This window comes from Podarcis melisellensis (genome assembly GCF_964234715.1).
Source record: "Podarcis melisellensis genome assembly, chromosome: 16".
Classification (NCBI taxonomy): Eukaryota; Metazoa; Chordata; class Lepidosauria; order Squamata; family Lacertidae; genus Podarcis; species Podarcis melisellensis.
Window position 1 is genome coordinate 18,285,138 of NC_138533.1, and position 12,530 is coordinate 18,297,667.

The 12,530-nt window shown below is 44.6% G+C and overlaps 2 protein-coding genes across 3 annotated transcripts in view; both read left to right on the forward strand.

Moving 5' to 3' along the window:
- Positions 1-3,918, forward strand: part of LMNA (lamin A/C) — a 44,401-nt gene extending 40,483 nt beyond the window's left edge. For both annotated transcript variants that reach the window (XM_081892376.1, XM_081892379.1), the window contains exon 12: positions 535-3,918. In XM_081892376.1, the coding sequence (XP_081748502.1) occupies positions 535-561 (27 nt within the window). In that variant the 3' untranslated portion in view covers positions 562-3,918. The remainder of the gene's footprint in view (positions 1-534) is intronic.
- Positions 3,919-4,973: 1,055 nt separating this feature from the next.
- Positions 4,974-12,530, forward strand: part of LOC309358964 (semaphorin-4A-like) — a 79,574-nt gene continuing 72,017 nt past the window's right edge. Inside the window, exon 1 of the mRNA XM_081892313.1 lies at positions 4,974-5,126. The gene's annotated coding sequence lies outside the window, so the exon portion shown is untranslated. The remainder of the gene's footprint in view (positions 5,127-12,530) is intronic.

Consider the following 12,530-nt stretch of genomic DNA (forward strand, 5'->3'; position numbering starts at 1 on the left):
CAGAAACTCTCAATCTTATTGCAACACCACGAAATACAGGCACCATCAGCTTTAGGCTTCAAGCACTTTCAGCATCTATCTCAACTTCTATTAATTTTTGCTAAAGAAAAAGGGATTTGATGCAGGCAAAAAAAATATTGTATTGACTAAACAGTGAAACTACTTGACCTCTTGCAAGAATAAAGGACCAGGCATGATTTGTAATAACCATTGGGTTATTTCAGGGCAATGAGGGAGAGTCCAACTTTCTCCCTGTGGTGTTGGAATTCCATGTCTCTCCTCAGTCACCTTCTGAACTATAAAAATCCCCCAAATTCTTTGTCCTTTCCTTGGAGGGCAGGGTGCTGAACCTGCAGGAGAACATTGGCTAAGTCATCACGATTTCTTTCCTCAGAATTTTCACTGAGCCTATATGTATATTTTAATGTATGGCTTTTTTGTGGGCGGGGGTTTGAGTTCCCTTTGTTTAAAAAAGCTTCTAATTAGTTTAAATTTTATTAATAAAAATCTTTCTCTGTGTGTGTCTCCCTCCAGGGCCCTCAAAACTGCAGCATCATGTAAACCTGCCACTGTTCCCCGACAACGCTCACAGCCTGCTAGACAAAAAGCAACTTATTCCTTACATGCACAGAAGAAACGTTTATAAAAGGAGTTATTTTCTACTGCAGGAATTTATACTTTATTATTACATATCGAGATATATAAAAATATATATAAATGCTAAAGATGCTTCAGGGGTTTTTTAAGATTTTTTTTTTCTATAACAAAAAGAAAAGCTTTAAAAAAACCCACAACCAAGCCAAAGAAATTTGAGTTATTGGTGCCAAAAAGGAGGGGGGAAATGTTTTACTTTAATATCTCCTTAACATAGGGGTGTGTATATGTATAGAGATATATATAGAGATTTTTCATTGGAATACCAAAGGTTTCTGTATGTAAAAGGAAAAAAGAAAAACAGCCAACAGAGACGAGGCCCTCTTGGTTTCATATTCTCCCCTAGGGACAAAACTCTGAGAGGGATTTTTGCACTTGCTGTTTCCCTGTGGGAATACACTAAAGATGAATTATATTCATAAGCCACTCTTGGCTAACAGCAGCTGTAACCCACAGTTAGTCCCCACACCTGAGGTAAAACAGTTTGACTCTCATAGAGACACCCTCTTGGTTCAGAGTGAAGCCTTGTTTACAGTGTCAATGTGAGACTCTTCTTTCAAATAAAACCCACATTAATTTCAGTCTAAATTCTGGTCTGAGATCCTGGACAGGAAATGTACCATACTTTAATCCAATGTCTGTTGTCAGGCTGTTTTACTCGATGCTGATGAGGCCCTCTAAGGCAGTTACAATGCAAAACAGCCCTTAAACTGACCGGGATTATAAATCCGCTTCATCTTAAAATTTAGTTTGCACCCCTACTTTTCACCCACTCAGAATAAATACAAAATAATTGCCGGTGTGAGTGAACCAAATTCAGATGAACTGCATCCACATTTGTGCCTTTAAATGAAGAAATCTAGATTTAGCTCTTTCCACCCCGCAAAACAGCTCATATACTTGTCCCGATGTGTACTTTTGATGCCCCTCCTGACAGTTTTGGGGGTGCACATGACAACTTAACACCCACTTTTGCTTCAAGGAAATGTTTTGGCTCAAAAATTTAAACCACCTTCCTTTGGCAAACAAGCATGTAAGATTCCCGCATTGTAAGAGAAGGCTGTTGGCAGCTGGGGCTTGACAGCTGTCCGGTCCAAAAACAATTCTCTCCAAAGCTTTTTCTCTCTGCCTCTCTGCCTTGCTTTGCTCGAGTTGCAGCTGCTGTTATCCCTCCTCCCCTCCTCCTTACAGCCAACTGCTATGCTATAATAGCCAATATAAATGCTGTTGGGTTGACATTTATGTATTGTATTGTTCTTTTGCGGCGCTTTGAGGGAGAAAGGGGTGGGTGTGTATCGGGTGGTAGCCACGATGTGCCTTGGCAAGGATGGTCTTCGCCAGACTGGCAGCCCAGAAGCAAAGGATGGCAGCTCCTTGCTGAAAGATGGCTGCCGTAGCCAGTGCTCTTGTTTTGGTTGCCTTTTTAAAGGCTACGGGAAGGTGTAGTGAACGTTCGGGGAAAAGTGCCTTTTGATTTCAGTTCCGGGACCAGCTTTTTTTCTGTGCCTGAGTTTGACTACGATGCCCTAAATGGGCTGTTGAGCTACAAAGCTTCCTAGCTAAAGCACCAAATAGGTTTGGGGAGTTTTGTATGTCTTTTTAGCCCCCACCCCTTTGTGAAATCAGAGCAGCCGATGCACAGTCAGGGAAGCCGTAGTGCCCAGCAACAAAGTCTCCTATCTCCAAAGTGGGGCCACCCCACGGAGCTTTTACTCCCATTGATGCGCATGGGGCAGCGCCTGTCAACCTTGAGGCCCTTGTTTGTCTCCGATTAAGGCTGGATTCCCACCATGGTCTTCTGTTGGTGTGGAGTCCTGTCTGCAGATATTGTTTCTCTTCCCTGCCCAGCCGAGGATTCAAAAAGGCCACCTTCTCTTGCAACAGACAGTTGGGTCTCCTCAGTTTTCAGATGTGTGTCTCACGTTAAGTTTGGAAGACACACCGGATCTAAGTCACCTAAGGGTGCAGTGAAGTCTCAACACAAGCAGGGTCAGGCACAGAGAATCTCGGTCTAAAACGTGATCCAGAAACAAGGTCAATAGCGCAGAGAGAGTTCAGCAAGGTGGGGGAATGAGGCCTGTGTTGCTTCTAGCAAATGGAAGGCCCAAGTGGGGGCCTTGTATACTCTGGCCTCCCAAACACATTCTTAACAGGCAGTGAAGGAGTATCACAGACCCCCTACTTGTGAGTAGACCTAGGACTCTGGGTCTGTAAGCACATCCTGCATGGTTCCTCTCTAGCCTGGACCTAAGGTGGCATGGCAACCCCCATAATCCACAACCATGGGCTGTACTGTCTGCGGCTGATGGGAGTCCCAACACCACCTGGAGAGCATCATGTTGGCAACCCCTGATCTACCCTAAATTGGGCCCTGTTGAATTGTGAGCTCTTGAGTGAGCTGTACATACAGACTGGCAATATTGGGTGCTCTGAGAAAGATCCCACTTGATCCCTTTAGCCAGAGCCATCTGGTCACTTCTCAAGGATCCACAAATTTTCTGAGCTTCTTAATAGGACCGAGAGAAATCTTCAGAGTTTTGAGGGAGTTCTGAAGGGGCTCTGATTTTGCTCTAGCCTCTGCCCCTCTCACATGTGTGTGTCTCAGACAGGGATCCCCCCTTCACCCTTGACCAGCAGCCACTTTCCCTGTGGCCTACAGTTCAAATCTTGTAGACAGTTTTTTAAAAATGCTCTCCACTGTGGAACTAGAGTGAGGTGTGTGATGGGACCGGGGGGCACCTTTTCCATGCGCACATATATCCTTGCATGCGGCTTTGGATTGCAGGCAAATAACTTTCCTCAGGAACCTCTGGGCAGCTTCGTTTGCCAGTAGCTTGCCAGTAGCTTGCAATGCACCCTCCTCGATGGGGCAGCAACGTAGCAAAACCTGTGCTGTGTGTTGCAATGCGCCTGTTCTCTTGCCTTAATTTGGGTGGGGGTAGGGCATGGTGCAAAATTAAAACACTAAACCGAAAACGTGCCTGCCTGCTGCCAGCTGCAATCTTGCTTCTTGTTCAGTTTTTGTCTTCGCAAGAGTTTCACCCCGATTCAACACCCACCCATGTCATTGCTCTCTTTCTCTCAGATGCCCCCCTCTCTAGCAAGACTCAACAACCCAAAACAATTCTCCAGGGGGAAGCCAGTGCTTTTGTTAGAGTTTTTTGTGCTGTTGACCTCAGCTGCGACCTGCGTTTGCTGTTCATGTGGCAGTAGTGCTCCTGTATTTTCTTAAACCAAATACACTTAAAAATGTCTACCAAACCAGCCTTTTGTGTCTTCCTTCATTTTTGCGTCGGACACCACTGTGGTATCTTAATCTATGGTACGAAGCTGGGAAGTGGGGCTTCACGGCCTTTAATGTAAGTGGGCCTTCCTGGGAGAGCGGGGCCTTGGCTCCTTGCCCTTGCCAGTTCATGAGAAGAGGGTGCTCCATATTTCCTCACCGATGACCTCCTGGGGGGCTGCACACTAGAAACTGGCAAAAAGTGAGGGGGGGGTGAGAGGCAAAAGTAAATCCACAAGAGGAGAAATGCTCCTGAAGTAGATTACATCGCTACGCTGATGTCAGACTCGGCCTAGGCATCAATTTACCAAAACCAGCAACAATGTAATGCAGCTTTGCAGCCTCCCTAGACTGACTCGCAAAATGAATATGTAATGCAGGGTGGGGAAATCATTTTCAGTCAGGGCGACCTCGAGGACAACCTCCCAAAAGCCGAACGCAAGGAGTGCGTGTCAGCTACATATCCCAGCCACGCAAAGTAACAAAGGCACTTGAGCATATTGTGGACTTCCATGGTTGGTCAGTCAGATGTTCATTATCGCCCACTGACTTGTAAGAAGACAAATTGCAATGATTTTTGGTCAAGAACAAACAAAACAAAAGCTGATTATTTTTAAAAATAAGCTAATGATCACAGCAAGTACCGTAGTGGCCTGAATATAAGCCACACTTTTTTCTCTCCCCAAATTCCGACAGTAGTGCTGCTTAAATTCACGGCCTTGCAAAAATTGGCTTTTACAGGACTTCCGGTGAGGCAAGATGGCGGGCGCCATGGCAGTGCATAGCTCCTAGGACCACCAGCATAGCTCCTAGGACCACCAGCACCAGCATAAAACACAATTTTAAGGGAGCGGCTTATATTTGGGTATTGCCTTTTTTTCTTCCTCCCCCCTTGAATTTTAAAGGTGCAACTTATCTGGGTGTGGCTTATATTCAGGCCAATACGGTACAACTTCAGATATTTTGGCCACTTGTGTGGCAATAAATTCATCTGTCCCCTTGAAGAAGGAACTCAGGAGGCTCTCTGAAGATTAAGCAGAAAACTTGCCATGAAGAGGATATATTATGTGTTCTTTGAGCCCCTGATGGAAACATCCAGAAAAGAACACAAGAGATTGGCCTCTGCACAGTTAACACGGACCACGTCTGTCTGGGTCTCGAGCCAATCTGCCATTTAAAATATTTGAAGGTAAGACACTGAAATGAGCCCATAAAATGGTGGTTCTATACCTGGGTATTTTTATAAAAATGTTAAATATGGCATACTGTGATTAGAAGCGCACTCAGGTCAGGCCTAACGACCATGGATGGTACCAGGTTCAATCAATTCTTGACGGTTAAAAAGGATTTCACACAGTTGTGCTCTGGGACGCCCATAAGTGTTAATTAACGTTCTAGAAAGCCACCAAGCCAAATTAAATTTTTATGACGGCTTTTAATTTTCTATTTATAATCATTTCTGAAATGGCTGTGAGTGAGCCGGCACAAGGTGAAATCTGCTCCAGTTACAGTTCTGCCCCTGCCCAAACCCCCAACCTGGAGAAGCTTTGAACCAGGAGGAGGAGAAACTCAGGCCCTCCAGATACCACATAATGATGAACTCAAATCCCATCAGCCCAAACTAAGGATTGAGGAGAAATTCAATTCAGTTTACATTGAACAGTGACCCTACCCAATTCCAGCTTTCCAAAACAATATCTGCACTGCAAAGGCAGACATCATTTGACAATCGCAATAAATTCTTCCTTCAGTGTCATTGGCCCTGTATTGTGGGTAGGGTTGCCACACGTCTGGAATTTCCCTGACATAACTGGAATACTGCAGTCGGAAGTAGTGTCTAGGCGGAAATCACAAAAAATGTCAGGGAAAATCCGGGTGGGGCAACCCACGTCGGCAGTGACGTTTTTGGTGATTTTCCTTTAAATTGGCTCCAAAACATTTATTTTTTGCAGTTTTGCCAAAGATGAACAACAGCTTTGCTCCCAAAAGCTCAACAACTTTTGTGTCTGGATTTTCACTTTTTGAAATACGGCAACCCTAATTGTGGCACTCTTTCATGCCTTGTGGATGTCTTACACTGCAATCTCTATTAAGCACCGTCAGCAAAATGACAGGAAGGTGTGTGTACACTATGAGCGAGAAGGCCCCTCTCCCACCATTCCCAGTTGCCTTAAGGGTGTTCCAGCCTAGAGCTTTGAACATACAGTATATATTATAGACCAGGGATCAGCAAACTTTTTCAGCAGGGGCTCGGTCCACTGTCCTTCAGACCTTGTGGGGGGCAAGACTATATTTTTTTTGGGGGGGTGAATAAATTCCTATGCCGGCCAAATAACCCAGAGATGCATTTTAAATAAAAGCGCACATTCTACTCATGTAAAAACACCAGGCAGACCCCACAAATAACCCAGAGATGCATTTTAAATAAAAGCACACATTCTACTCATGTAAAAACATGCTGATTCCTGGACCGTCCGTGGGCCAGATTTAGAAGGCGATTGGGCCGGATCTGGCCCCCGGGCCTTAAGTTTCCCTACCCATGTTATAGACGGTCTCTTGTGCATTTAGAAGCTGTAGCCACTAGAGGTCAGGATTGCCTTCTCCAAGGCTTCATTCTGTAACGCTGCCACCAGGAACCTGGTGCCCTCCAGATATTTTGGAGTACAACTCCATTGGAATGTAGTCCAAAATATTTTGAAGGCTCTAAGGCTGATACAAAGGGATCTGGAACTGCTTCCAGATGGTGCCTGTCCAGATTGTTATGCTGTTCTCCAGCAAACCTTAAGAATGTAAGAAACTTTGGACCAGGCCAATGGCTCATTTGGTCCAGCATCCTGATCTCACAGTGGCCAACCAGATGCCTGTGGGAAACCTGCAAACAAGTCATGAGCATAAGAGCCCTCTCTGCTCCTACAGTTTCCAGCACCGGGTATTCAGAAGCATTCCTGCTTCCAACCCTGTTTTCCCTATGATACAAGTTAGGGTATGTGTATTTCCAGTGCAAATTCAATTCCAAGTCTCGTAGTTCAGCAATCCACACTACTAGGTTTTTTACTTTGCACTGTCTCTGCTTGATAGTGTAGCACCCTGCTTGTGGTTAACGCTTAGCTGGAATGAAATATTCAACGCAGCAACAGAGAAATTAAAATAATAATTTATTTGTCAGACAAATAAATGAGAGGCTCAGTGGTATATGGTTACCAAGCTCTGGCCTGCCTCCTGCCATTATGGCCAGCACTTATATTCCCTTAATCCAGCCCCCTTTGCTCCTCCTTGGGCTGCCTCTGTTCAATCAGCCTGGTTGGATTTCCTATTGGCTGATTGCTATAACTAATCACAAAAAGATACACCCATTTCCTTCTATCCTTATAAGGGAGACAAAGAGCTATATATATGACATATAAGTAATAATATATCTTACATGGAATCTTAATTACCAGCTCACCTCTTGCCCTATTGCCTTCTAAAACAAATGGTTAATCTTACATTTTTATCTTCAAGGATCTTGAGTTAATCATCATTGAAAGATCTCCTTCATTTGAGGGTCTTTTAAACAAATGCCTGACAACTATATATCAGAAGTGTTCGATGGCGTCTCCTGTCTGGCAAGGGGGGGCTAGGCTCATTTGCCCCTCTGGTCTCCTATTGCAATATGACTCTATGAATCTAGCATTTCTTAAATCCTTTGCATAATTACATTTAAGCCAATATATTTAAGCTATTATATTTCATACATTATCATAGGTAGCCTTTTAAAAGAATAAAGCTTCTCAAAGTAAAAAGGAAGGAACTCAGTAAAAAACAGCTTTTAAAAAGAAACCTCTTCTGTGTACACCCCTCCTTTCACCCCTCTTTCCAGCCTAAAAATAAAGTAAAAAGAAGCTTCTTCTCCAGCCAAGTCAGTTGTCTTTTTCACTGCTCTTGGCCTTTCAACCTTAGGAAGAAGATATGGCTCATTTTACTGGGAGGCACATTGGTATTATTTTACTATTTACCCATTCTTAATAGTGTTTTTTCAGCCTTGGGGCAGCATATGTAATTTCCCCTTTTTTTTTTTATAACTTTGAGAATTGTTTTTCTACTATAAATCAATGGGGCCCTCTTGTCTTAGGAGAAAACCTCTTGCCAAGGTTTTTTTCTGCCTGGCATGAAACCTTTGAAAATCTAAGCCCATTTAATTTAGGAACCTGATCAAGATATAAGCCAATATAAGTCTTGATTAAAAATGCAGTCTATATTCAGATGCCACATTCCCCCCTTTCAAGCTCAAGGACCTTGCTTACCAAGCGTCCTTGATAGCTTGATCTTCATCATATTCCTGAGGTAAAGCTCTGTATAGGGCCATGATATGAGGTAGAGTTTCATTCGAAATCATCTTGCTAATTGTACTTCTAAAACATGAGATGATACATGGCACCATACATAAAACCATTATTACTACCGTCAAGAAAAACAAGCAAGACAATAATATCCCTTTGAGTCCCGCAACATTAGGTAACCAATTGGTGAGCCATCCCATATCCCATCCTTCCCATGTTTATACTTGGACATGTGCTATATTCTCCATCTTTGTAGCCAACACACGGATTGCCTCACCATTATCAGAAATGTTAAAGCAACAGGCATTCCCTGTCAAGTTCAAGACTCCACATAGGCCTCCCTGCCTGGCAAGTACATAATCCATTCCCATTTTCAGCTGCATAATGGCGGCTCTACTTTCATCCAACTGTTGTGCAATAAGTCTCAAACTCTGGGCCGTTGCATTGGTTACAAGTTCCACTACTGCTTGCAATCGAATTATTCTGTTTAGATTATAAATAGGATCCCGTGCCCCTTGTATGAGCTCACCAGGATTCCAGGAGGCAGGATCATAATAGGCTATAATGCGCTCTGGCGGCCAATCATCAGTACCGCTCCAACTTTGGGTACTTCCTCCTGCTATACGAGAAATATCAGCATTCCTTCGTGTTTGCTTAGCTGAACTAGTGGGCATAATCCACATTGGTGGTAATACCCATCCCAGGAAACAAGTCCCACTCCATTTGGAAGGGAGTTTCTTGTATGCCCATTCTCCACATATCCACCACAACCATCGGGTCTGAGGTTTTTGGTACGTGGAGTACAGAAGGCGAAAATATCAAAAGAGGTAGAGAGTTCACAGTGCAGTATGTTAGATTGCCTTTTTCTGTCACAGTTATGTTCCACACCACTTTCCATGCATAAATAAAAGGAGGTGCACAGGGCAAGGTATTCCGAGTTCGATACGTAGTACCGTTTGCCCAGGTTTGACTATTCTTAATATAATCCCAAGTATAGTGGCAATGAGAAGAGCCTATCATGGTAGGGTCAGCTGCATCTGATGATTTATGCACACAGATTTCCCCTTGCACAGGTATAACTCGTATTGGTTTAGTTGAGTTCCAACCGGGGAAATTCTGTACTTCTGTTTGGTGTGGCATTTCGCTTACCATACCAATGGCACTTAATGGTATTGGTAATAAGGGCATACCTCCCTCTGAATCATCTGGCCCAAGAGAGCAAACAAGGCAATTAGTCCTATTTGCAACATTGGCTATCATCTCAGCTAAGCCTACCCACATATTGTGGTCATGGCGGAATCCATATTTAGCAAATTTGGTCAGATTCATGGACCCTTCCCCTTCCCAAGGGATCAGGATTAATAATAAAATCATGTTGATGTCTAGCATATGCATTCCTTCCACAAAAGATTACCTTATTGTGATAGCAAATAATTATTAGTCCCAATATAATTCCCCCAGTGACAGAAATGGGGAACCACCAAGACCGAAACATATATCCTGAGGATCCCCAATGAGTAATATCACTTATAATTGTTCCACAAGGGGGCAGTCAATCAATTGTATAAGAGAATCTTCCCGTTCACAATTGCTGGTTTAGACGCTCCTCAAGCTTCAGGCGTGCGCAGGTCAGCCAGCTTCCAGGTTGTGGCTGCAGCAGGCCGGTCGTCAAATGTTGCCCGTGACCTAACCCGCTCCCGGTAGGGCTAGATACAGGGGTTTTTGGAGAGAGTCAGTTTTAAAGGATTAGAGGGGTCACCTTTGCATGTCCAACTGCCTTCAGACTTCTTTAAACGAGAGTGATGAATCCAGGGGGTCACCTCAGCTACCTTCACCGCTGTTAGAATAGAGAGCAGGACGGTGTAAGGTCCACGCCACTTAGGTGCAAGTGGATCACGTTTCCACTCTTTCACCCATATGCTATGCCAGTCTGGAGCTGATGAATCGGCTTGGCAATGCTGCACGGCGTGTGCTTGAGGGCCCACCTGTTAAGATAAAAAAACAAACAAACACGGGAGAGAGACAAAAACACGGGAGAGATTGCACTTGTCCCTGTGTCACATGGTCTCCTATTTGTTTGAGGTCAGTTGGAATATCCTGAACAAAGGAGGGCGGCCTCCCATACAGGAGCTCAAAAGGTGACAACTTAAGTCTTTTTGTGGGTGCGCACCGAACACGAAACAGTGTTATGGGTCAGCAAGCACATGGGGATATTAAAGCAGCCTGTGCTTTTCCTTTGCAGGCTTGACACAGCCCGGCCTGGTCCCTGGGGTGCAGGGCCGTAAGAGATGGAGGCAGGCTGGGCCCTCTCCCTCCTGGGTGAAGCACCTGCCGGAAGCCTCGTGGCAATCATCCCCCCCCCGGGGGCACACGCAACAGACACTGGGGCCAACGGAGCGTGGTGGGTTAGGGTGGCAAATGCCTCTCTGAGCTCCGCAGAAAAGCTGAACTTGCACCAGAGCCGCCTCTGACCCACATAATGGGCTATTGCCAGCTTGTATTTTAGGGAGCTGGTTTCTTGTTTTCAGCCTTGCAGCAGCAGTACCCGACTGCACACACTTAATGTGATCTCACAACAATCCTAGGAGGTAGGCCATGGTTATTCCCATTGTAGAAGAGAGGAGAAACGGAGTGATATAATGCCAGCAGTAGTATAAATATGTCCCCATACATGCACCATACAAATAAAGAGTGGACACATAGTCCTACAGATACAACCGACCCTTTGAGGGTGACCAAACTGTTGATGCGGCCCCCCGATGAATTTGAGTTTGACACCCCTGCTTTAGACATATTAGTGGGCTTCTGGCATGCCCTGCAGATGCCTTGCACAAGCGTCTGGCGGTAGGTAGTAAGCCTGGCCAGGTGAATTGCATTGTTTGGATCCCAATTAGGATCTTCCAAGGGAAAGTTGTCCTGGAGATGATGGTCAATATTATAAATATTTCCCACTCTGGCCTGCTCACGCAAATATATCTGTGCCTTTTCAATTATGTCTCTCCTTTCCTCAGTGGTGAAAAAAGTATTCAGGAGCTGGCGACAATCTGTCCAAATAGGACTATTACTATTGAGGTCACCAAGTCCATCATAGCCTGAGGTTTTTCTGCGAAAGATGGGGTGTTTTCCAATTCATCAGATCTGTAGTTGTGAATGGAATACATTGCAGGGTCGAAGTTCGAGGTGGCCGTGGTCCAGGTTGCCCATTAACCAGCACAGGCTCCTCAAGTGCATCAAATACTCTTCTAAGAGGGGCTACTACGTGACCTTTTTCTTCACTTTGCTCTAGGGGCCTCAAATCATAGGGGATGGTATTTGTCCCAAGGCGTTCTTTTAGCAGCTTTATACGCCTGGCTGTATTGCTTGCTGACCGATTAAGGTCTCCCTGTAACTTCTGTAATAATTCTCTAGGACTTGGATGTACAGGGGTTTGGGGTAGGCAATCAGTTGTTCCACTAAAAGAGACTGTAGATGGAGTTCTACTGGGACTCACAGGTGGAATAACCACTTCTGCTTGGGCTTCATTATAGGACTCCAATGCCTCCTGAAGATATTTATCATAATCTATCAAGGAATCAAGCTCTGTGACTCCACTCCCATTATTCATTCCAGTTTCTTGCCTTGGGGTTACAACTGGTGGAGTGTTTGGATTAGGCTCCCTTCGATGTGGAGCATAGGGGGGAGGTGGAAGCACCTCTTCCTCTGGTCCCTCAAAAATGGGTTTAAGTTTATTTGGCAAGATTCCTTTCCTAGCTTCGGCTTTTACAGCCAATAATTTGCATCGTTGGACTTTGCATTCCCTTATCCATGGAGGATTTTTTTTATTTAATGTGCTCAGCCAGGAATCTATATATGAAAATTGTTCTGGGCACCCTCCAGTTTCTTTGGTGATGTTAGACCAAAGTTTGCTTACTAAATTTATATCAAAGGTTCCCTGGGATGGCCATCCAGTACTTTGTTTTGGCTACCCTAATTCACATAACGTTCTCAAGCGCTCTGGCGTCATTTTGACTCCATATGCCCCTGAGAAGGCTTTCTTAAAATTATTTAACATACATTCAAGAGGTGTATTTCCCCCTTTGAACCCCCAACTCCCATTGTATGGCCCTGTGAAGTATCCACTCAGTCACTCACACACACGCCTTACTGGGAAACGAAGTAGTACTCACTCCACACTTAGGTCAGCTACACATTGTACTTTCTCACACATGCAATGCGCTAGATACTTCAACCACACTCTACCTCCCAATCTTCCCTTTGCCCTACACCAGATCACC